At 41.4% G+C, this 24,874-nt stretch overlaps 3 protein-coding genes across 15 annotated transcripts in view; 1 reads left to right on the forward strand and 2 right to left on the reverse strand.

Moving 5' to 3' along the window:
• Positions 1–1,560: 1,560 nt before the first annotated feature.
• On the reverse strand, positions 1,561–5,876 carry JAGN1 (jagunal vesicle mediated transporter 1). Its single transcript, XM_034431746.3, has 2 exons — positions 5,718–5,876; positions 1,561–3,021 (listed from the first exon to the last, which is right to left on the reverse strand). Exons 1-2 carry the CDS (start codon positions 5,861–5,863, stop codon positions 2,559–2,561), a joined length of 609 nt encoding a protein of 202 aa, XP_034287637.2. The 5' UTR covers positions 5,864–5,876; the 3' UTR covers positions 1,561–2,558.
• Positions 5,877–5,989: 113 nt separating this feature from the next.
• RPUSD3 (RNA pseudouridine synthase D3) lies at positions 5,990–21,366 on the forward strand. 2 transcript variants are annotated; one of them, XM_034431744.3, is made up of 9 exons: positions 5,990–6,200; positions 8,736–8,875; positions 11,364–11,408; positions 12,353–12,449; positions 13,141–13,248; positions 13,435–13,519; positions 13,960–14,086; positions 16,772–16,911; positions 17,803–21,366. In XM_034431744.3, the coding sequence occupies exons 1-9, from the start codon at positions 6,124–6,126 to the stop codon at positions 18,007–18,009; spliced, it is 1,026 nt and encodes a 341-aa protein (XP_034287635.2). In that variant the 5' UTR covers positions 5,990–6,123; the 3' UTR covers positions 18,010–21,366. The 2 variants fall into 2 exon arrangements, with proteins under 2 accessions (XP_034287635.2, XP_034287636.2); XM_034431745.3 differs by having other exon boundaries at positions 6,091–6,215.
• TTLL3 (tubulin tyrosine ligase like 3) overlaps positions 21,197–24,874 on the reverse strand; it is a 45,001-nt gene continuing 41,323 nt past the window's right edge. For 11 of the 12 annotated variants that reach the window (XM_087888042.1, XM_087888033.1, XM_087888032.1 and 8 more), the window contains one exon: positions 24,024–24,632. In XM_087888042.1, the coding sequence (XP_087744168.1) occupies positions 24,498–24,632 (135 nt within the window). In that variant the 3' untranslated portion in view covers positions 24,024–24,497. Of the gene's footprint in view, positions 24,633–24,874 lie in introns of all 12 variants that reach the window. The other variant, XM_087888037.1, reaches the window with a different exon arrangement.

Consider the following 24,874-nt stretch of genomic DNA (forward strand, 5'->3'; position numbering starts at 1 on the left):
TAAAGAAGCAGAAAGACACAACATGACCCACTTTAAAAAACACATTACTGAGAAAATGGAATTTGGTTTACTTTCCTAACATTTGAAAGTAGAAATTAGAAAATTGCACCAATTATAATAATTAAAGTAATTATTTTCTAGTGTTTGAAATGCTTCATTTAGACCAGAATCTTGATTTAAAGCTTTCTACTCAACTATGAAACTCCACACACCCAGTTCATCCTCCCTCATAGGATTGTTGAGTGGGGATTGGAGAGGCTAAAATGGAGCAAGGGAACGTGTATTTTCTTGCTAAAAAGGTTACATAATGTGCCCGAATAAGACAAGACAATCGAAGTATAGTAGAAATAGAACAAAACAGTAGTTTTTTACTGGTGAATTTCTTTTTCTCATCCTTCAGATATCCTCTTTATCATTCTTTTTGCTGACCTATTTTGTGTGGGACATCTTGCACAATATAGCCTATACTATTTGAAATCTTATTTCGAAGCTTTCCAGTAAAGCCTTTCTAATTTCTTGATCCTTATCCCTAACCAAACCGAACCAAATCATATAAACGTATTCAATCTTTTTTTATGCGTTTCTTATAAGAGGTTGCTCTTCAGCTCCTCCACAGGGAAAAAAAAATCACGAAAGATTAATTTGTACTCCATTAACATTACAAAAAATCTTCAGCAATTATGTGACTTCCTCAGGGGCAGGATTTTCATTGGCCTCTTAATGCTAGTGGTACAGTATTAAACATTATATCAAAAACATATCGTTTCATCAGGTAAATGTGTTTATCCAAAAGAAAAATTGACAATTTTAGGCTTCTTTAAGCCATTCTTCCTCCTCTTATCCCCTCTCAAGGAAATTAAAATCCCCCATTATGGTTCTGCTGTTCCTTCCTCTGGGGAGGCAAAAACATTTCTACAAATCTGGTGGCTGCCATCAAGAAAACCTGCATATATGTGCATGGCATGTTTTAAAACATGTATGGACAGATACACCTGAATATCTATTCCTTAGCTGGCAACCTGATGGGCAGGGAGAAAAAGAGAGGGAGAGGGGCAAATAATCTGCTTAAATTTGGTCTTTCCCATTGCACTGTCCATCAGGTTACCCGAGTTAAACATCTTCCAGGAAGCTAGAGTGGAAGAAAAAATATGCTGCATGCAACTCAGTGTACCTCAACTATAGACCTAAATCCTCTCCCCTTTTGAAATGTAAATTTTAATTTGTTTTTAAATTATGGGGTATTTTAAATTCAGCCAAATTATTTAATTCGCTTTTATTCTATTTTAAATTTTTGTATTTATGTGTTTTATCCTCTGGCTGTTCACCGCCCTGAGTCCTTCGGGAGCAGGGCTGTATAGAAATTTAAATAAATAAATAAATAAATAAATAAATAAATAAATAAATAAATAGACAATTTAAGAAATGAGGGAATTCTGGGAGTTGGAAGTCCACACACCTTACAGTAACCAAGGTTAAAAAACACTTATGTAACTGCTATCAGCTGCCCATCACAGCCACCAACCACCCACTTCCAATCCACAAAAGATCTTGGAGCAAGACTTTAAGATAGCACTTTATTTGGTTCACAAGCATGAGAGCAGAGATGGGTGGCGGCAGCCATTCCTGGAACACCTAGGCAGCTTGTAAAAAAGGCAAACAGTCCCTGGAACGTGGGTGGGGCACTCCAAGGCTGGGCTGGCTACAGGGGAAGGCAGCAAGTCAAGCTGACGGGAAATTCAGCAGGGGAGGTCTCAATGCTTGGCCCTACCAACAGTCCCTTGTTGGTAGGGCTGGAGAAAGAGTAAAATTGGGTGGCAGCTCTTACCACCAGGGTAAGTAGCTACTCCTGGGAGCATGACCACACACAACAAACATCTCTTGGTTGGATCCTATAATATTCTGAAGTGGGAGTTGGAGGGAGGGAGGGAGGGAGGGAGGAAGGGAGGGAGGAAGGAAGGAAGGAAGGAAGGAAGGGGTTCCTAGCCTTGCTGTGTGCTGCTATCCTATTCCTACTAGGATTCAATTATTCACAGCGTAATTCAAGATAGTGCACAGGTGAATCTTTTAAAGTGCAATATTGGCTTGTTCAAACCAACAGGAGACTCCAGCAAGTCTCATCTGCCTAAGTCAAGTGAGGAAAGCGTTATCTCTAAAGCAGGGTTGTCAAGCTCGTGACGACACATTGTCGTCATGTGACGTATCACAACTTTTTTCCCCGTTCACTAAAACGGGGGTGGGTGTGGCCAGCACGTGACACATATGGCCCACGGGCCGCAGGTTTAACACCCCTGCTCTAAAGGGAATCAGTTGCCTCTCCTTTGGAAGGAGGATCCCCTCAATCCCTTCCAAAGCCTACAACTCCCAGTTGTAAATCACACAAGCTGTAAAACCACAGAACCTAGTTCAATGTTCATTCAGGCAGCTGGATCTCCCATTTGCTCGGCATGAATGTGAGAGAAACCCAAGAGCACTATCTCCCTCTCCCTCAGGAGACCTCTCCCTCTTCCCCACCCCTCCATCCAAGCGAGTGTTGATGCATGCAGCTGCCAACCCCTTGTTTACTTCTTCTTCTTCTCCTGAGTGCTGGTAAACCAGGAGTCCAAGAGCTTTTTGCTGTAATAAAGTTGCCAGCCATGAACTTGCACCGCCACCACTACCAGCAAATACATGACAGAGACTGCAGAGAAACCGAAGATGAAACGGTAGGCTTTGCCGTGGCGGTAAAGCTGCTGAGCCATCGGGAACATCTCCATGCTGCCGTAGATGAGAGGCGCCACTGAGAAGAGGCCGGTGCTGATCATGGAAATCACCAGGTAGCTGATGTTGTTTCGGGGAAAGGAGAAGAGGCCAAAGAGGGAAGGGATGATACTGAGCAAATATGGGTACTCCCACTGGTAAGGCATGGCCACCTTGTCATGGGGTAGAAGTTTGAAGTGAGCAACGCACATCTGTGCTGCCACCAACAGCCACAGGCCCACCTGCATGTAGATCAACTTCTTAATCTCAGACTTGAGAGATACGCTGTGGAAAGCAGAGAAAAGACAGGAGGAGGAATGGTGAGTTTGATCCTGTGCTTAACAACTGACTTGCTTAGAAAATTGGGCTCAATTAGTCGAGGACTACCTGTATAAATAAAATTGGTACTTATTTTTAGGTTTATTTGGATTTATTTGGATTTTTCAATGGGCGCTTCCTTTTATTTCATTTAAAATAATCTTTTGGAAAAAAAAATATCCAGCTACTGCAGACAATCTGACAGCTATTAAGAAAAATCACCAATGGGTGCTTCATTACCGATTCCTGAACTACAAGATAGACGTTTGCTTCTTTGAGAAAAGCCATTTCCTGGGAAAGGTCAAGAGGCATTCAGGAGAAATGTTTTTCTCCCAAAGCCCCAGGGCTTTTATCGTTGCATAACAAGCAAATATTCGGTGGCTGTTTTTCCCAATGTAATGATATTGCAATGGAAAAAGCTTCACCAGCTAAATTGCCACCGTGTGGCAGCTGTACACAGTATTTACTTAAACCACATTTACCCTGGCTCTTCAACTCAACCTCTGCCAAGAACGACCACCTTGTGGCACCTAGGTCACAAAGAAGCTTACGACAAATCTCTCACATTCCAATATGGTAGAACGGTGCCCATTCAAAGATCTGGTAAGTCGACAACATGTTAAAAGATCTGGAAAGATAGAGTCTGTCTTTCATTTACTATTTACCTCTTTTTTCAGCCACTTGTAAAAACCAAGTCAGTTCCTGTATCGATCAACTAATAATCCATAGTGGTTAAGGCGCTGGCCTAAAAACCAGAAGACTGACTTCTATTTCTGGCTTAGGCATGAAAGCTGGCTGGGTGACTTGATCAGTCATGCTCTCTCAGCCCAATTCAGCTCACAGGGTTGTTGTTGTGGGGAAAATAGGAAGAGGAGGAAGGTGTATTATGCATGATCTCCACCTTGCGATAAAGGCAGGATAAAAATGTCATAAATAAATCAGTAAGCAAGGTGGGCTTAAGTATCAAATAATACTTTGATCGGTTGGCCAAACTCACGACATCAGAGAACCCTTGAAATAAAAAATCCTTGCCAAGAAGACTGTGGGGACTTCTCTAGAAAGTTTCCATGAGTTAAAAGTGACTTGCATAAAACAATAATCCTGCTAAAACCTCTGTCTACAAATAAAGATACTTTAAGACAGCTATCTTCTCTACTCCAAAAAGCAGAGGACAATGTCTAAGAAAACAAGGAAGATTTGCTTAACAGCAGGAGGCCCAAATTCCCTCTCCAGCCAACCTCTCTGAAACAAGTATTGGAAATGTGGAAAACGAAGACATTAAAGTTAGCTGGATTGAATCGATTTGTTCTATTTGAAAGCCTGTCTAGGTGATACTTGCCACCCTTGTTTTTCCTTGTTTACTTCTCCCAGTAAACTCCCTTTAGATCTGGAGAAATGGCTTTGTTGGTTTAACAAGGACATTTCTCATTCAAACCTTGCAAGAAGAGCATCTTATTAATGAAGAGGTCCCTCCAGGCAAGTCAAATCTGGCTGACCTCAAAGGCACATCATCTGGGCTATAATAAAGAGAATGGTTGGCTACTAATTCTTCCAGAAAGCTTTTCAACTTCTCAGGCTCCTCTACAGCCCAGAAAGATTCTAGTGTTTTCCCACTCAAGTACTAATCCTGTTTAGCTATTTTGAGCTGAGCTAAATGCTGCCACCGCTACCTGCTGTGTATTTTTGTAGATATCCTGAAGGCTTGTGACGTAGAGAACAAGCCATCAAGAATGTAATCTAAGGAGAAACAAATGCAATGTTTAATCTCATTATTCAAATGCAATCGAGCTGCATGCTATCCCCATCTTTTGCCTTTGGGAAAAGGAATATATATAGAGAGAGGTGGCTACCTCTAAAATAAGAATCAGTTGCTGCATTAATCCCCCCATATATATATATATATATATATATATAATATAGCGCTCAAAAAAATAAAGGGAACACAAGCAGAAGACATCCAAGATTTGAACGAATGAAATAGCCTTATTAAATACTTTGTTCGTTACATACAGTAGTTTTGTGTTCCCTTAGTTGTTTGAGTAGTGTATAAACTACTGTATGTAAAGAACAAAGTATTTAATAAGGCTATTTCATTCATTCAAATCTTGGATGTCTTCTGCTTGTGTTCCCTTTATTTTTTGAGCAGTATATATGTGTGTGTATTTCTCTTTAGCCAGGTTCTTCCTAAGTAAACCAAGATTTTTATGCAGCCCTAGTTCAGTGAAATCTTGGTTTCCGTAGGAAGAACCTGGCTAAAGAGAAATACCCATAAAGGCCTACGAAAAGAAAAGAATATAATATGTATGTATGTATGTATGTATGTATGTATGTATGTATGTATGTATGTATGTATGTAAAGAAAGCATTCACATTCACATATTATACACATATACATATACATCTATATCTATATCTAAATTCTATATATTATATATCTATTATCTATTATATATATAAATATATAAAACGGAGGGGGAATTAATGCAGTAACTGATTCTCATTTCAGAGGAATCATTTCAAATATGAATCACCAATTCAATGATCGGCAGGAGCAGCTAAACGACAATCGTCCTGCCGAGTCGGTTGCTGCAACATGCAAGTTTAAAGACAGGAAGAAAACAAAAATGTGGCTTCCTAATGGGTGCATGAGCGCGACACCCCACCTCATTTGGTAATGCTCGGCCACGCGCTCCCGGTGCCGGAAGTCGCTGCCATCGGTTCCCGTGGCTCGAGGTCCCGCGCGCGAAGCCATCTTCACGAGGGGCAAAGAGAGCGACCGCCAAGCCGAAGAGCGCATGCGCGTTAGCATGTGTTAACGTGTTGTTCTTGGAGCCCCGCCTCCCGCGAATTTGTACTTCAGTCAATGGCTGTTCTGTGGGGCGGGAGGGCGTTCCTGGTTTTTTTTTAAACAGGGAAAAGAGGCGGTGCTATGCTTCCTTTGCTTCTCTCTCCTGAACGAAACTACATCTCCCAGCAGGCACCGTGCCTCTTTATATAGATTATGCAGACGTCGCACGTTTTGTCTACCGTGCAGCAGATGCTTCCGGGCTAGTCGCCGCGCGCTCGGGGATGTTCGGGCTTAGCCTCCGCCGCGTGGTCCGCGCGCGCGGAAGGCTGCGCGCGCATTTCAGCACCCCGCCGGCTTGGTAAGAAAAACATCGGTCAGTTGCCATTAGCATCTTTAACTCGCTCGCCGCCTTCTGCCCGGGCTTCTGTCGGTGCGGTGCGTGACAGGCAGAAGCTCAACAGGCATGACTTGTGCCGGGAAGAGATGCAGCGAGGGATGAAAGTATAGGTCGTCCTCGATTTACGACCACAATTGAGCCCAAAATTGATGTTGCTAAGTGAAACAGTTGCTAAGTGAGATTTGCCCCCATTTTACGACTTCCCTTGCCACGTTCGTTAAGTGAATCGCTGCAGTTCTTGAATTAGTAACGGGGTTGTTAAATGAATCTGGTTTCCCCATTGACTTTGCTTGTCAGAAGGTCGCAAAATGGGGAATCTGGGTTCACTGCAACCGTCATAAATGTGAGTCAGTTGTCAAGCATCCAAATGTAACTCATGGGACCATGCGGATGCTACATCAGTCATAAGGGTGAAAAATGGTCATGAGTCACTTTTTTCAATGCTGCTGCAATTTTGAACAGTCACTAAATGAACTGTTGTAAGGCGAGGACTACCTGGATGTTTCTTCAGTGGTTTGCATCCCTTGCCTGCATTTCTCACAAAGAGGGATGTGTGCAGACACCTCCGAAATGGCTGGAAGTTCTCCTATAAGAGAAAAAGTAGCTGAGAGACAATTCAAACCAGCTATCCTTCGGGTTTTGATTGGAATTGTTTATTGTACCAACCTTGTTCAATATTTACAGCGATGTTTGTCAAACTTGGTAGCTTGTGTGGACTTTAGTTCCCACAATTCCCCAGCTAGCTATGTAGGGAATTCTGGGAGTTGAAGTCCACAGATCTGCAAGCTACCAAAGTTGAGAAACATTGATGTGCAGGATAGTTTTTTCTTTCTCCGGGTTTATAAATGGGAAGCTATTTACCTTGAGCTACTTTTTTCTGCCTCTCCAAATAAATTCATGAATGAAATTGATGGAAATTGAGCAAGGGAAGTATGGCTGTAGCTGTATTTCAATGTATTTCTAAGAAAATTTGAAATAAGAGTGACTGTTTCATTTATATACAGCCCACTCTTATTACCTGGTTTGAAATTGAAGAGAGAATAGCAAATCCATATGTATTTACATAAACTTCCACTTCTAAGCATGGATATTTCTAAAACTTGTTCATTCAGTTTAGGTATAGGTTCATATTAGGTTCATTCAGGTATAGAAAGCTCTGTTTTCAGCAATGCTGCATATAAAACACCTAGTTGCCCCTTGAGAATTTTGAGATGGACGAAGTCAATGATGCTAACTTTGTTTCTAAATTAGTATGGAATGATCCTTTAGACTAGTTCTCATTCATTTATTGTGTTCACATTAAAACGTCTCTCCTCCCTGGTCATCCGTGGTGGCGCAGTGGTTAGAATGCAGTATTGCAGGCTAATTCACTGCTGACTGCCAGCAGTTCGATTCTCACCGACTCAAGGTTGACTCGGCCTTCCATCCTTCCGAGGTTGGTAAAATGAGGACCCAGATTGTTGGGGGCAATATGCTAACTCTGTAAACCGCTTAGAGAGGGCTTAAAAGCCCTGTGAAGCGGTATATAAGTTAGGGGTGTCAAACTCAAGGCCCGCAAGGCAGATCTGACCCGCAGGGTGCTTAGATCTGGCCCACGGGGCTGCCCTGGAAATGAGCATTCAAGAAGGGACAGGAAAGGAGAAAGGGAAAGAAGAAAGATAAAGAAAAAGATGGGAAGATAGGAAGAGAGCAAGGAAGGAAAAATAAGGAAACAGAAAAGAGAAGGAAGAGGGAAGGAAGAAAGGAGAATATAATAATAATAATAATAATAATAATAATAATAATAATAATAAATATAATAAATATAATAAATATAATAAATATAATAATAACAACAATAACAATAATACTTTACTGTCATTGTACGTGTATACACTGTATACAATGAAATTCACTTAACACCCAAAGACCAGGTCCAACACACACAACAATCCCCAAATACCCGCCCACCACAAATTCTCCACCCCTAAACCACCCAAACATCCACACAACAGACCAATAATGAGAGTGAGGGAGGGTCTGAGAGAAGTCCTGCCTTAGCACTTGGCCACCACAGGTGCCCCTGACACGAGTGATGTCGAGCTGGCCACGCCCATTCTGGTTACGCCCATCCCGGCTCCCTGAGGTCAAACACAACCCTGATGTGGCCCTCAATGAAATTGAGTTTGACACCCCTGGTCTAAATGCTATTGCTATCTATTCACTTGATCTCTTATGCACAATGAAGGAAGTAGTAGAGGTTTGGATGTTGCTGCCCTGCAGTTCCAAACACTCACTGCTATACAGCAACATCTAGACTTCCACAGCTTTCCCCCTCATTATGTTTTATGAATCTTTTGATGAGCATAATTCCAGTCATTAACTGCCAAGAATATCTAGTGGTGGTAAGGTATTCATCTATAACAAAATTACTGGGAAAAAAGAGAATTATTATGAAAATAGGAGTTGGCTTAGAATACAAGTGGGTTTTTTTAAAACAATTTTCATTTCATTTAGGTATCACTTGCTGAACCTCAAAAAAGTAGACAAGTCAATGGGAAAACCCCCCAATAAAATAAACTACTTGAAACCCTTAAAGTCACTGGAGCCTGATTCGTTGTTGAAACTACTGAAAACATCTATAGTACATGCGGATGGTATGTGTCTTCTCTCATATTCTCATGGTAGGGAACCCTGCAGATGTTGCTGAATTCAAATTCCTATCATCCTTGGTTAACTGTGCCAGCTGGGGTTTATGGTAAGTAGACCCCAACAACATTTGGAAGGCCTGATTGATCATCCTTCTACTGGGACAAGGATGATCAACCGAATGGCAGGAGATTCGAAGAAGCAGAAGAGTATACAGAACCTTCATGCAATATCCCAAATTAGTACCCAGCAGCTGCAAGCTTTTGCCTTCACATCTTTGGGTTTCTCCTTTTCCCAGAGACATCTGCTTGGATCCAGTAGGGGAACTGGAGTTTTATTGAGCCTTTAATGTACTACCATACTTGATTAGGAAGCTTCCTCTTGCTTGGTGGAGCACAGCTCTGTTTAAGACTATTGGAGGGATATGAGCTAAGCCATAATGTGGCTTGATGTTGGCTTGCTATGCTGTGTGATCTCAGCCAGTGTGATTTATTTAGTAAATGATAATGGCTGAGCAAACTATAATTCACTATGTTGAATCTCATTTACAGGTAATCCTCAATTTATGAGCACAATTGAGCCCAAAATTTCTGTTGCTAAGCAAAACAGTTGTTAAATGAGCTTTGCCCTATTTTACGACCTTTCTTGCCACACTTGTTAAGTGAATCACTGCAGTTGTTAAGCTACTGTGTTTACCCAAAAATAAGGCCTGGTCTTATTTTCTTTTGGGCCCCAAAATAAGCACCAGGTCTTATTTTGGGGGGATGTCTTGCCCGCTTACCTTAGGACTACCGCAGCCAGGCCTCCCACACCCCGACACCTATCGTGCAGATGCTGCCGGTCGCAGCAATAACACGGTTGTTAAGTGAATCTAGCTTCCCCATTGATTTTGCTTGTTAGAAGCTCGCAAAAGGGGATTACATGACTCCTCTAAGACACTGGAACCACCGGCCTGCGCGGATTGTGGCTGATCCCAATGAAGAGGAGGCTGGTGTGGTGTCGCGCCAGCAGCCAGCGCTCGCGTCGGACAGCAAGGAGGCTGAAGAGGATGTGATGCCAGAGGCAGAGACTCAGCCAGGGCCTTCAGAACCTCCAGAGGCTCCTTCCAATGGAGAGAGCAAAGTGGAGGAGCCTCTCCTCAATGCTTGGGCACGCTGGGCTGCCAAAAGGCAGGAGTGGCTACTCAGGAGGAGGTCTACTCGAGAGTAGGGTTTGAGAATAATTGGCCACTCCCTTAGCCTATTTAAGTCGCACGCAGCTAGTGCTTTCTTGCCAGAGACAATGTCTCATTACTACAGAGCATCTTGGAGAGCGAGCGACTTCTCATATCTGGTTTTCTGGGCTGGTTGCCAACCTTTGTCGGACTTTGTTCTTAATAACTTTGATAAGGACCCTTTGCACGGGAAGCCTGCATTCTTGAAAGAGGTTTGTTTGGAATTAAACAGTGTTTGCGAAGCTTGGTGTGTGTCACATTCTCTGGGAATCCGAAGCTGGGGTAGAACACCATCATAAATATGAATCAGTTGCCAAGCATCTGAATTTTGATCACATGACCATGGGCATGTTGTAACTGCCATAAGTGTGAAAAATGGTCCTAAGTCACTTTTTCAGTGCCATTGTAACTGAACAGTCACTAAACAAATGGTTATAAATCAAGGACTACCTCCATGTACACTTGGACTTGCAGGTTTCTAAACTCTGTAATGGAACATCAAAAGTGGTTTTTACTGTTGAAAAAAGAAATATACATAAAGAACATAGAAGAGCCATGGTGGCGCAGTGGTTAGAATGCAGTATTGTAGGTTAATTCTGCCAATTGCCAGCAGTTCGAGTCTCACCGGCTCAAGGTTGCCTCAGCCTTCCATCCTTCCGAGGTTGGTAAAATGAGGACCCAGATTGTTGGGGGCAATATGCTGAAAAGCACTGTGAAGCTGTATATAAGTCTAAATGCTATTGCTATTGTTAAGTGCTAGTTTTGTCATTCATAGACATTTGCAATGGAATCCTTTCTGCTGATACAGGTAGTCCTAATTTAGCATCATTCACAGTTACCACAGTGATGAAAAAGTAATTTTACAACCAAGCATTGCATTTATGAGAAAATTGAAGTAAAATCATTAGCACAGTTCTGGTTTCACTTAGCGATTGTTTTGCTTAACAAGAAATTTGTGACTACTTAACAAACAATTTGTGATTGTTAAATAAGGACTACTTATGTGGGAAACTGGTAGATTACAACTTGAGTCACTTTGTACATTTTTCAAATGTCTGCATATTCTTTCTCTCCTTCCCCTGAATTTAAAAGAAAATGGGAAGAAAGGAATGAACATGGGAACTGTGAAGTGTAATAAGATAGCCATTCCCCCAAAGCCATCCCCACCATTATCTGTGACTTTTAAAATCCCACCGTAGCATTGTTTTGAATTATGGAGCAGTCTGTTAGCCTGTTCTGGAATTGTTTTGAACTCATTGCCACTTGTCAATTTTGTATTTCAGGTACCCTTGTGGCCATTAACAAACCTTGTGGTATCCCTATATCAGGTATGCAGTCCTGTGATTGAATGGGGTATGGCACAGATGCCTTGGATACTTTTCGTATAAATGAAACGATGAAGCATTTTTTATAAATCAGTGAAAGTATTTGCATATTGGCTCTGTTAGCACTGTTCTCCAAATAATTGAGTCTGTCATCTGCACCTCTATAATTGTCTGGTTTGGTTCTGCAACCCAACAAGACAGACACAGACTTCAGAGGATAATTAGAAATGCAGAAAAAACAATTACTACTAACCTGCCTTCCATTGAGGACCTGTATACTGTACAAGTCAAAAAGAGGGCTGTGAAAATATTTACAGACCACCTCACATCCTGGACATAAATTGTTTCAACTCCTACTCTCAAAACGATGCTATAGAGCACTGCACACCAGAACAACTAGACACACGAACATTTTTTTCCTGAACGCCATCACTCTGCTAAACAAATATTTCTCTCAACACTGTCAAACTATTCACTAAGTCTGCATTACTATTACTATTAATCTTCTCATCGTTCTTATCACTCATCTCCTCCCACTTATGACTGCATGACACTAACTTGTTGCTGTATCCTTACGATTTATATTGATTGTTTCCTAGTATGATTCGATTGCTTATCTGTACCCTATGACTATCATTAAGTGTTATACCTTATGATTCTTGACGAATGTATCTTTTCTTTTTATGCACACTGAGAGCATATGCACCGAACACAAATTCCTTGTGTGTCCAATTACACTTGACCAATAAAGAATTCTATCTATCTATCTATCTATAATTTAGGAGACTTGTGAAGATAATAGATGTTCTCTTAAAATAATTTGGGAACTGATATTAATTTTAATCTGGCAGACAACACCTCCAGTGAAAAGGGGAAAAGATCTCTTAGAAGTAAATGGGATTTGGTTGGAATGTGTGCCATTCATAGGCACTCTCTTCCTCCAACAGGAAAGCCAGAAGAACTGACTTTGCAATCTGTTCTGCCACAGCTAAGCCAGAATCTAAATCTCCCACAAAATCTCCAGGTGATCAAAGCTCCAGAAAAGTACGTACCGGTAGCTGAATCCTAGTTCCAGGGAGAAATGTAAAAGTGATAGACAAAAGTTATATCAGGATAATACTTCTCTTCCATCATCTAGCCTCCAGGCCTGCTTGATTTTAAAAACGATGTTGCTTCTTCGTAGACCATCATATGATGCCTTTAATTGGGTCTCCAACCTTGGCAACTTTAAAACCTGGGGACTTCAACTCCCAGAATTTCCCAGCCAGCATGGAAGCTGGTGTTTACTTCTGTTTTCCAGCAAAAAAAAATGCCCAGTAGAAACAATGAGTTAATAACCATCCATTTGCTTAATGCCCATTGCATTCACTTACTGACTTCCACAACAAGAGTCATAAAATTGTGTATGTCACATGGTGACCTGCTTAATGATCATCCCAACATAATTATGGGCTTAATTGGTTATAAGTTAAGAACTACCTATAGTTTGTCTGATTTGGTTAGTATATTCAAGCCAGTTATATGATTATCCAGGATTATGGGCTAATCCAGCCATGATGTGATGTAAACTCAGGCTGCATTTTAGAATGGAAAATGTCCGAAGTTCCGATCCCATTACTACCATAAATTACTAGTGTAGTCTCCAACAAATCCCTGGTTTGTCCATTCAATGAGATTTATTAATAGCTCCTGTTAAAGAATGGATGGATATTTTTTAAAACTTTGCATTATATAGGGAAGGTTCTGGACTTGTTCTGCTGTCAAGCTGCCCAAACACCACCCGATATCTCCAAGGTTTTTACAGTCAGCATAAGAAGAAAAAACAGCCAGTTGCTACTTACTGGTGAGAAAACATTTTCTATTGTTTTCCATTTGGGGGATGAATGGGAAAGTGTGGAATCATTAGTTTCCTCAGTTGGAAAATTTGCAATCCAAGTATCTGGAGAACATCAGTTAAGTAATATTTAGGAATAGTAATAATCCTAAAGGAATATTTTATTTTTTCATGCACTTTCCCTATTATTTTCAGTGCTGTTACTACCAGGATTCCAGTAGCTACGGAAGGAGAAATTCATACAGGCCTCAAGATGGTGGACATTGATGGCTTTGACGTGGTAAGGACAGGGGGCATGGATGGAGGAGCTTTAGACTGTGGTTCTGGAAGGCTTGTAGCTGGTCTTCTGGACAAGAAGAGTAACAGATTCAGAAAAATCCAAGTATTGCCAATCTGGAATTGCACTTCCTACCATGGGCACAGATTTAGTTAAATGTGGGAGGAGAACAAGCAGAGCTGGGGAGGGTGGAGTTAAACGCATCATTAGTTTGGAATCCTTGCATCACCACAAAAGATCCAAGTCTAGCCCCACTCCCCCTGAATTCTGTTGACTCTTACCTAGCACCAGTTTAGTGCTGACCATTAGTTGACTAGATTCTTGTGTATAGGCTTGAATAATAACTTTCCTGCGCTGGAGCTTAACATATGGTCTTGACTCTTTGCGCTTGACTGGTGGTTTACTACCGTAGGTGCTAATGCTGATGTTTGTCTGGATTACAGGTAGTGCCAGTGGCTTCCCCTTCTCGTAAGAGCCTCGAAACCAAGGAGGTAAAAAAGACACTGTCGTACTACAAAGTGCTAGACTCAAAGGAGGGCTGCGCCCTGTTGCAGCTGCAGCCAGTGACAAGTGAGTTACAGTAGGGCAGAGGAGGCCTAAAGGGGCAACAGCCCAAAGTGAGCAATTGAACTCTCCTGAAAAATGGATTACGGGTAGTCCTTGTTTAATGTCCACTAATTCAGTGGACATTAGAAGTCCACTAATTTAGAAGTTATAATGGTGCTGAATGAAAGGTACTTAACAACAGTCCTCGTAATTGTGCTGCAGTCATATGATTGCTATTTGGGACCTCGGCAACCAGTGTGAAATTATGATGATTGTCATGTGATTGCTATTTGCCACCTTCCCTGCTGACTTCTTGTAGGTCAGTAGGTCAAAGGTCACGGTGCCAGGCTTTAGCAGCACACTGCTGGCTCATGCTCCGTGAATCTTGCCTGCTTACTTCATTTTTGGCTCAGATTTGGATGAGATCATTTTACCTAGAGAGGATGGCATCTTGAGAGGGGGGTTAATATTTTCTATCCAATTAGAATACTGTTACTGTCCAGTCTTTTATCTGCTTGTGTAAAATTCTCTATGAAGGCGGGAGAGACATCTTGGAACAGAGCAAAAGCCTGGACCTCTGATTTACAACAACTTCTGACAACCAAAGTCAGTGGAGAAGCTTGCAGGAGGTCACAGATAGCAATGACATGATTGTGGGATGCTGCAACTATACAGGTTTCACTTAATGGCAGCAACAGGAGTTGCTGGAACAGCTGTTATAAGTTAGCACAGCCACATGACCATGTCCCTTATGACTACATTGCTTAGTGATGCAGTTCCCAGTCACAATTCCCAAATTCAGTCATTGAGCAAAGCGGTTGTTAAGCAACACGCCCACATGACTGCTTTGCTCACCAACCGCAATCCCAGCATTCTGATTGCAGTCATTAAGCAGTCTCCTGCATTGTAAAGCAGATGGAAGAAAAGAGCTGCCTGCCGGGAGGAATTCAGCTTTGTATGAAGCTGAAATCCTGCTGGTATGTAGCCCTTTCGCTCACAAATGTTCCTGCAACCCACTGAGAGACTTTCCCTCCCCTTAAGTGCACAGAGGGGAAATCCTTTGACGGGCTGCAGGAACAGAGCTGAAATCTTCAGGATTTTCTCTCCCCTCCATGCATGGAAGAGAAATTCTTCGGCTGGCGGATTTCAGCTCAGTTCCTTGTAGCCCACAGAAGGATTTCAGTTCACCCCATCCCCTCTGCTTGCAATCTTCCCTGACTCCCGAGGCCACATGATTGCAGGGTACTTGGCAACTGGTTGTAAATGAGAGCTGGTTGCCAAGCATCAGAAATTGGTCACATGACCACAAGTAACATTTTATGACTCCTGGAAGGGCTTTATGGACTGTAAAGCATCCTTTTTTGAGGCCATCTGTAATCTTGAACGGTCGTTAAACAGCCGGTTGTAAAATGAGGACTACCTATTATCTATTTTTCTTGTCAAACCGCATGCATTAAAACCTTTACAGCATGCAGTTTGGCATTTAAAAACAAGTAAGGATCAGGTTGTGATTCTCATGGGTTGTAGAGAAACTACCGTATTTCCCGAAAAATAAGATTATTTTCTTTTGGGCTCCGAAATAAGCACTAGGGCTTATTTTCAGGGGATGCCTTGTTTTTTCCCCCCAATGTCTTCTGCTTCTTACTTCTTCTGCTTGCTCACTGTGGGACAGGAGGCTGCGCAGTGGGCTAGTGCTGCCGCCGTGAGCTGGGGGGTGGAGCTGCACCATGTGCCCCACACAGGCTTAACTCAGGGTCCCTGTAGCCAGGCCATCCACGCCCCAACACCTGCCTTGCCTCGCGGCGGTGGCAGCTCTAGCAGCCCCGTCCAGCAGTACCCCGCATGGCTGCCAGCCCACTTCTGCTTGCTCACAGCCGCAATGGAGCAGGAAGCCAAGCAACATGCCATGGCCACAAGGCAGTTATCGGGGTGTGGATGGCCTGGCTGGAGGGGACCTGAGGTCAGCTCGTGTGGGGCAGCTCCACTTCCCCACCCCACCTCGTGTTAAAGGCACAGCGAGGAACCAGGCGGAATGGGTGGCCAGCCGGACGGCTGTGCAGGCACTTAAGTAGGGCTTACTTTGGGTGTAGGGCTTATATTAGACGCATGCGTGAAAACATGCTACATCTTATTTTCAGGATAGGTCTTATTTTCAGGGAAACGGGGTATTATTTATACTTGATTTCCCACAAACTGAATGGAACTTGATAGTATCCTCATTTATTTAGAATGGGGCTTCCCTGGCAAGTTGACTGTTATATTTTTCCTGTACCTCTTAGTTTCTATTATCTGTCTCTCATTTTAATGCTCTTTCTTCACCCTTTCTCTTACAACTCCAGCCCAAATTACCTGGCTCTTATTCTTCCTGTGTTTTTCCATGTTCCATCACTTCGTTGTTTCCCTACTTATTTCCAAACACTTTGCAAAATGCATGCTGGGGGAAAAAACATGTACTTAAGCCTTGGCCTTTTGAGTCCATTTTTTTCTCCCGGTGTAGATTATATTTTTGGGCAGAGGATTGGGAGAGAGTGAGGAAGCGTTATTGTTTTTATTTTATCTTATTTTTGGATGTCATGTGTAGACTCTGTTTTTTTTTAAAAAAAAAATATTAGCAGCTCATGTGAAACCATTGGAGTTGGAGCTGATGTTTCTTAGTGGGGATAGCCAGCTCAAGGTGTCATTCTTCTTCTCTTGTGTTCTCTGTGGCAGCTTTCCGGAACCAGATGCTGGTACACCTGACCCTGATCCTGAGCCCTGTGCTAGGCGATCACGTGTATTCTTCTCGGGTGGGAACAGTTCTTGGAGAACCTTTTCTCTTGCCTGCCGAGGAGACTCCGCCTCGGACACAGGTACCAAATTGCAAAATGGAAGCTGATCCTGGAGCCTGAGATTTGTAGAGGCATTCTATGCAGGTAGTCCTCGACATACGACTGTAATGGAGCCTGTGCCCCTTACGATGGTATGATGTGATGGTCATAAAAAAGGGTGAGTCATGTGACCGCCCCGATTTTATGAAATTTTGTAGTGGTTAAGCGAATCAACATGGTTGTTAAGTGAATCCAAGCTCTTTCAGCGAACCAATGATTTGCTATGGGTAGTTTTGCCGAAAGCCAGACGTAAGTCCTGGTTTTGGACAAAACCATCATGAAACAGTGTCACATGACTGTGGGACATTGCAAACGCCGTTCATGTGATTGCATTTTGGTTGTTTGGCAACCAGCTTACCTAATGGCCCTTTGCAGCATCCCGCAGTCGCATAACCACAATTTTTGACATCTGTGGAGATTCTCGGTCATCCAGATCATGGTTGTCCCAAAGGTCCTTTTTCAAAAGGCAACTGGACTTTGTTTTTCAGTCAGAACTGAAGAAGCATCTTGGATGAGAAGCAAAACATCTTCAAGGAAAAACAAAGTCCAGTTGCCTTTTGAAAAAGCACAATTTTTGACATTTTTAAAAATTGGTTTCCAGCATTTACTTCTGCTTTCTGGCAAAAAAAAACACCCATTGGGTAAAATATTCACTTAACAACCACCACGTTCACTTAACAACCGCTGTAAAAAAAAACCAGGTACAGTCACATGGAAGCCCACTTAATAACGGCAGTGACTTACAACCATTAATTCTGGACTCAATTATGGTCGCAAGTCGAGAACCACCTGCAAAATAACGATTGTAAGTAGGTTGACATAGGAATTATTTATAATAGTATTCCGTCTCTTTCTCTCTCAACCTCTTGATAGGTTCTAGAGGAACATGTGATGCAAAAGCTCCGGTTACGGCAACAAGTGATGTTTCGCTTGCAGCTTCATCTCCATCTCCACCAACTTCTGCTCCCTGACGGTTGCTGTTCTTCCCGCACTCTATTGGTGGCCCCCCCTCCTCCTTTTTTCCTCCAGACACTTCATAACCTCGGACTTAACCTGCCCCCTATGAGCAGCAAGCAGTGAAAAAGTCTGCAAAGCGTTTGTCTGGATTCATTCGTTGCTGGCAGCCCAGTCAAGTGGATGCAGTTGCCGTTAAAATCTGGGCCCACACAAGGAAAAGGTCCTGTCCTTGTGGAAGAAAGCTTCTGCTCCTTCTGGAAAGAGGCTCAGATATATATTATATTCCTCCAGAGTTGCTTGAACGGGTGGCGTACAAATGACTGATAGTGAAAAAGTATTTATCAGAAAGTGTGAGAGGAAGGAAATTTCTAAGTAAAAACCTATTTTGTAATTAGCTGGTATAATCTGGCTACAGAAGATATATTAAGGAGGCATTTCTGATTGGTTGGGATTTTTTTTAAAGCTGCTATACCCATGGAACTGGGTTGGGTTTTGTTTTTTTTTAGCCATCAAACTTTATGCGTGTGTGTGGTAGTGTCACAGCAACCCAGGCCCTATTATTATTAGGATTTATGCATTCTTAATATCTAGATCTGTGATGGCGAACCTATGGCATGCAGAGCCCTTGCCCAGCTCAGCTCTACTGCACATGCGTGGCTCCCACTGGCCAGCTAATTTTTAGGATGGGCAGGGCAGATGCGGGAGACACGCGTGCATGCGGGGGAGGTGCGCACATGCGCGGGAGTGGGGGGTGCACCCTCCCCACAGCCCATTCTTGGTCCCAGGAAGCTGCAGGTGTTTCAAGTAGTTTTAATCAAAATGCAGTTAAAACACTATACAAGCCATCAAGAATATAAATACCTATATTTATAAATATATAGGTATAAATACCTATATATTTATAAATACCTATATACAACAGGAAGAGGAAGTGCCTCACAGAAGCAAATAGAGGTAAATCCTAGAGAGGCAAGAAATGCATCACAAAACAATGGAGATGAATGCTAAAGAGGAATAAAGCTACATACAAGGCAGACATAACACCTGTAACAGGGAGGCCTACTAGGCCCAAAAGGGGGGGGGTCGTGTGTGTATGCGCAGGGGGGCACATTGCATTATGGGTGCCAGCATGCGTGTGTGCTATTGCGCGTGTGCGTGCTTTAGGCACACAACCACAAAAAGGTTAGCCATCACTGATCTAGATAATGTATGAAAGAAAATGTACTTAATATTTTCTCAATATTAAGAAGCAGTAAGCAACAAATTATATGTTGACTTAGGACTGCTGGGTGGATGAGGAGCTGAGCATCCAGGCAGAGAAAAATTAGGGGAATGTTCTTTTCCAAACTATTTTTAGTTATCAAATGAGTTGCATTGCATCGAAAAATGCAAAGGAGAGCTCTGAATTTGCAGAACAATTTTGCCAATAAATTACTTCTTTGGCATACAGTACAGTAGGCGGTTGCTGCTGATTCCAGAGAAAAATATGTCTTGTTCTCAATTGCATGGAGCTCAGTTTTCATGTCAAAACATTATCTAATTCACTCTTAAATATTCTCAGAGTGACTTAGATCAGGCAACAGTAACTTTTTCATCTGCTATTGTGCTGTGGATTAAAAATAATAACATTGAAAATAGTCTAATCATACAAGATGTCAGCATTTTATAGAACATTTTAATTAGTTTTCAGGATACAAATGACTTCAAAGTTGTCCTGGTGAGCTCTGTTGATGTTGCTTGGATTAGATGTGATTATTAAACACAAAAGGTAAATATTAATTAAGGGAGAGCGCGAGCAGTAAAACACAGTTTATTTTTTCCAAGGCTTTTAATTATTAAATTTCAACTAATAAATAGCAGACGCTTCACCTAATCTTCCTCATCTTTTCACCTCTTATCATTTCTGGTTACAGGCGTTTAAGTTTTGCAGTTCTCATAACTTGAAAATAAGTACACATATTCAAACATGTGCCTATCCCTCGCAGCTGGCTCTTTTTCATTATTGTTCTATGTGAATGGCCCTTTGTGATTTGAAAGTTTGCCTTCTACTAACATGAAAGTTTTCTCGCCCTGTTTCGTAAGGGAGAAGCATGATTAATTTGGAAATGATTCCTGTATGGACTTTGGACACAGACTGTTATCAGAGCCAGAGGTTTATCTTTCTTTACAAAAGTTTTCCGCTGCAAAAACAATTCGAATTTTTGGCTAATAGTTGGTGAAAAGACTTTTAAAGTGAGATAGCCAGTACCTGGATATTTTTCACAAGCTTTGCCCATATCTGTAGACAGTTTATTCCAGACACCAAATTCTACCTATTCACTTTCAAATTTCTGCTACAACAAGGAATACAAGTTGTGTTCAGAAATGGGCAAGAAGCAGCAAATTATATGTAGTCTTTGGCCTGATGCAACTATATTACATGGACAAGAGAGAATAAAGAAGAACTGAAATTTATCCTTCTCTATAGTGTTTGCAACATCTGGAAAAAGTGTATATCAATTATATGCAACTTTTGTTAGGCTGAAGATCTAAAATACTTGATCTTGGAGTCCTGCAGAGACTTCATGGATAAACCAAGAATTTTGGGAGCCAAAATACAGCTCCAAAATTTGGCTGGGTTCTGCAAGTATATGTGGTAATATTATTTTTAAAGTACCCTTATATCTCATATATATCAATATAGAAGCCCACTTGCAGATAAAATACATCACGTGCAGACATGCCAATTGTGAAAATTAAAATACAAAAATTTTAAGGGACAATTTATCTGCAGTATGGCTTATACGTGACCGTGTACGGTAATGTTTTGGCGACTGCAGTCCAGAAAGTGGCTTAAATTATGAATTAGAATGTATATAATGTCTATGCTTTAAATGTGTTGGCTTAATGTTGGAATCCAGTAACATCCAGAAGAGCACAGCTTCCCGATCCCATATTTTGGCATAAATGTAGGTGTTTGAGGAAGCAGTTCTGTTAGTTGTAAGAGTAGTTCTGTAAAGAATGGTAGACATCTAAAAGTTACTTGTGTTCTAAGGCAGTATCTTAGCAAGTTTAAGATGCGTGGACTTCAATTCCCAGAATTCTGGGAGCCAAAGGTTGAAAGGTTGAAATCACTGTTCTAAGGAAATTTCTAGCTCTATCTCACATGCAGTAAGAACTGCTAATGGAGAAAACATTATTACTAATGCTTGCTTCAGCTTCTGTTACTTCATATAAATGATTATCCCATTTTCTTCTTTTTCATAGCACTGAAAAAGATTTTGACTTGTCTGCTTTAAATATTAAAACAGTTCTCCAAGGATTAGACTAGTAGATTATAAAAGTAACATTTATTGTTTTACAAAGAATTTACAAACCACGCTGTTACAAGACCTCAGTGTAAATATGTTAATAGTAAAATAAGGAAGATATACTTGACTACCTAAAATACATACTTTTATGGATTGTAATAAAATTTATAAATATATAAAATTTTTGGTATCCTATTGCATTCTTTCCCATTTTAAGAAAAATATTTTATGCATATTAATGGAAATCTGAAACACTGAAATTTAGCAGAGTTGGGGGAGAGAGAGGAATTACCCACTTCACGACACAGGCTCCTTTTATGTATGGTGCCAGGGCTAGTAGGAAATACATATATTTGAAATATATTTATACGGAAATAGCATGCTAGAATATGTGGGAACTTCAAGCTCATTTATTTAAGAAGCAGTCTTGTGCCAGAATAAATTAGTCCATCTGATCTAGTGATTTCTAACCCTGGATCTTAAGTTGATGAGAGATTCAGTCCTACAGTGCTTGGAAACCTAAGTTTAGGAATCACCAAAGCCATGATTAAACATTGTGGCTCTTAATATCTCACCAAGATCACAAGCAGAAGACTATACAAGTGCCATCTAAGGACATTTTATAGACTGAATGGGTTCTGGAACTTTTTGAAAATAAAATGTGTACTCCATTATGATCAATTGGTTTCCTTCACTCAAGAGATGAATTTAATCTCTGAGAAAGGCCTTGGAAGACCCAATACAAATACAGTTACAGCCCTAGTCCAAGAGGACAGAGTAGGTTATGACTACCTCCACTCCAAATAATGTTTTCCATGCAAAAACAATAAAAGGTGGAGCTGAATATGCTCTAGTTATGAATTTTTTTAAAAAAAATCCAAAGGGGAAAAACCCTCAAAATTCCATCTTCACATGCTTTGCATTAAAATTTAACCATACTTTGCTTAATTATAGGACCTTTTGACAAAGGTCAAAAGGTCCTATTAACCAAATTCTAAATAGGAAATGGGACCTCCAAAACTAGTCAGTCAAATAATACACCCACCACCAAAAAATAAAAATTAGCTAGTGGCTTAAAAGGAAAGCAAACTTCCAATTATTTTTCTTCTATGCTCAAACGTCCAGTGTAAACAGAATTTTTCACATTTACTACAATTTTGATAACGACTAAATACAATAATATGAAAACAAAGCAACTATAGAAACAGGAAAAAGTCCCCAAAGTAATGAGTTTGAATTGCTGTTAAGGGCATTGATCTCTGAAGAAGCTGAGAAAGCTCTGAAGTAATTTACAAAATGCAAAGTGAGGTTGGGAAGAACCATTTTAGAAAGTTCTAGTAATGTTGGAATAATTTTGAAGGAGAAATACATGTAGATGGAGGAAACATCAAGGAAAAGAATATGCTGTGGCACAGGAACATACAGTTTCATGGACAGCGTGGAGTTTCATTATTGATTTAGAGCTTTCTAGATAAGAATTAACCTAGATTGTGCCTCAAAATATGGAAGGCAGCAGGAAGAACAAAAGTGAAGAAAGTGGGGGCTGTCAGGGGCTGTTGTACTCTGATCTCATTCCCAGTCAGTATGAACAATGGAAAGTTGGTATTTATAATCCAGTCATTTTTGGTGGGCCAGTTTTTTTCTCTTTCATGGAGCATTTCCATTTGTGGGAGCATATCCTGAACTGAAACTATGGGACACCTAGTAAAAAGCATGCTTATTTATAATAAAGTGAGTATTGAAACATTTTTAGCATACCCCAGATCTATGAGTCATCCCATGCCTCAACGTCTTTCTGCAGCTAAACATTTAAGAACACTCCAATTGCTTGCATTGTCACCTGAGTGACAAGCTGAAGCAATTCAAGACAATTCCAAACTTTCCCATCCTAGATTATAATACCCCAAAACAGAATTCAAGGTAATGTGCTGCTGTGGCCAAATGGCATGTCCTATCAGGATCAATAGGTTGTACAATGTTACAAATTTCATCCACTGCATTTGGCTACAACTCATTAAAGCAGCCACGTCTTTCCCCAGTATTCTGGAAACGGGCATGGCTACTTCCCTGAATCCCAGAGAAGTGCTGCGGACATGCCTCCACATACTCCCTATCATCTTTTCGGCATCACCACAGAAGCCTCTCACAACCTTGCCTATCAGAAGTAATCAAATTGAAGCAGGTTGTACTCTTGAACAGAGTTAAGGCAGGCACAGGGACCATTGGAGATGGAAAGCCATCTTTCCACCTTTTAAGTCCCGTAGATGATTTTCCAGGACATATATTGCCGATGTCATCCCTCTAAAGCAGTGTTCCTCAACCTTGCTGGCTTAAAGATCTGTGGGCTTCAACTCCCAGAATTCCACAGCCAACATGGGTTTCCAATTGTTTCCCACTCTTCACTGGCCTTCCCTGCAGATGCCCATTTTCTTAGTGAATATCAGATTGTTATAGAGGAGCCAAATGGCTGAGCTATGTTTGTGTGTAGTGGATTTGAAGGAAGTAAGATAGAAGGTGAATATTGAGTAGAGCAGGAAAACACAGGCTTGTGCAGAAGGAGGGTGAGGAAAAGCAGGGCCATGGAAAAAAACATTTAGAAAGATGTATTTTGGCAAGATGGAGGGTTGAGTTGGCTGCCCTGCACACAGATACATAGGCACATATGGGCAGTGATTATGTTGGCACATAAGTTGGGTGGCACCAAAGAGTTATTGTGAAATATGCACACTGTTGGAGCAGGATGTTCAAAATAATTTTCTCCTCCCAATACAACACTTAGAAGCACCAAACCCACCACCACTGCTATAAAACTGCATAAACTATTCATTAAAATAATGTTAGAAACTGTTTTCTAGAAGAATGAAGTATTATTTTCTGAGTTGGTTCCTCTGTTGCAAGCACAGCCTGTAGCTGAATCTCAAATGCTGTTTTCCCCTCTTCTTTGCTTCAATGGCCCAGATGTCTCTTTGCTTTTGACGAATTCAGTCTTATTATTCCCCATAATAATTTCCCACGGTTTCCAGTCATTTCCCTTCTTTTGTGTCAAAGAGGAAGGGGGTCACCAAAAAACCCTCTTTATTTTCCAGGACAAGTGAGCGAGAACTTCAGAACATCCTCCAATCACAGGAAAAAAAAGCTCCCGAAGAGAGCCACAGCAGGAATCAAATTCCCCTTTCTGAATGACACTTATTTTTTCAGATTCCCAGCACCAACTCGAAAAAAACTTTAATCACTAAAAACAAAATTTTTAAAAAAATTGGCTCGGCCAAGCAAGGTGAATTCCTAAGAGCAACTCACACGGAGCAATTCCTCCCTGTTTTATCAGAATGAAGACACAGAGTCAGCCGCTCGGGTAGAATTAGTCAATGCGGATTCAGAATCTTTCCCCCCCACAGGAGGCAAGACAGACATCTGGTTGTCAAAAGCCGGAACAAGAGGTGGCAGCTGCTGCTGATCCTAGGCATATGGGTGGAGAAAGGACGAACGGTTACGGGATGGGGAGAAGGAAACAGGTCCGTTGGGGGGGATGGGGTGACATCTTTGCAAGAGGCTGTAGCCGGAAATAGGTTTGGGCCATTCTCTTGATAGGCGGGGATATGGGAGGAAACACAGAGAGGCCAACATTATTTGACATGCAGGATTAATCAGGAAATCTTCCTAGGCAAGAAGAATGTGCTCTGCTATGAGCACTTAAAAAA

This window comes from Pantherophis guttatus, chromosome 2 (genome assembly GCF_059756535.1).
Source record: "Pantherophis guttatus breed Tessera chromosome 2, ASM5975653v1, whole genome shotgun sequence".
Taxonomy (NCBI): domain Eukaryota; kingdom Metazoa; phylum Chordata; class Lepidosauria; order Squamata; family Colubridae; genus Pantherophis; species Pantherophis guttatus.

Coding starts and splice junctions, on each gene's coding strand:
- JAGN1 (XM_034431746.3), bottom strand. CDS start 5,863: ATGCTAACGCGCATGCGCTCTTCGGCTTGGCGGTCGCTCTCTTTGCCC. Junction 3,022..5,717: donor GCCGAGCATTACCAAATGAG/GTGGGGTGTCGC, acceptor TGCTTTCCACAG/CGTATCTCTCAAGTCTGAGA.
- RPUSD3 (XM_034431744.3), top strand. CDS start 6,124: ATGTTCGGGCTTAGCCTCCGCCGCGTGGTCCGCGCGCGCGGAAGGCTG. Junction 8,876..11,363: donor ATCTATAGTACATGCGGATG/GTATGTGTCTTC, acceptor TTTGTATTTCAG/GTACCCTTGTGGCCATTAAC. Junction 11,409..12,352: donor TTGTGGTATCCCTATATCAG/GTATGCAGTCCT, acceptor TTCCTCCAACAG/GAAAGCCAGAAGAACTGACT.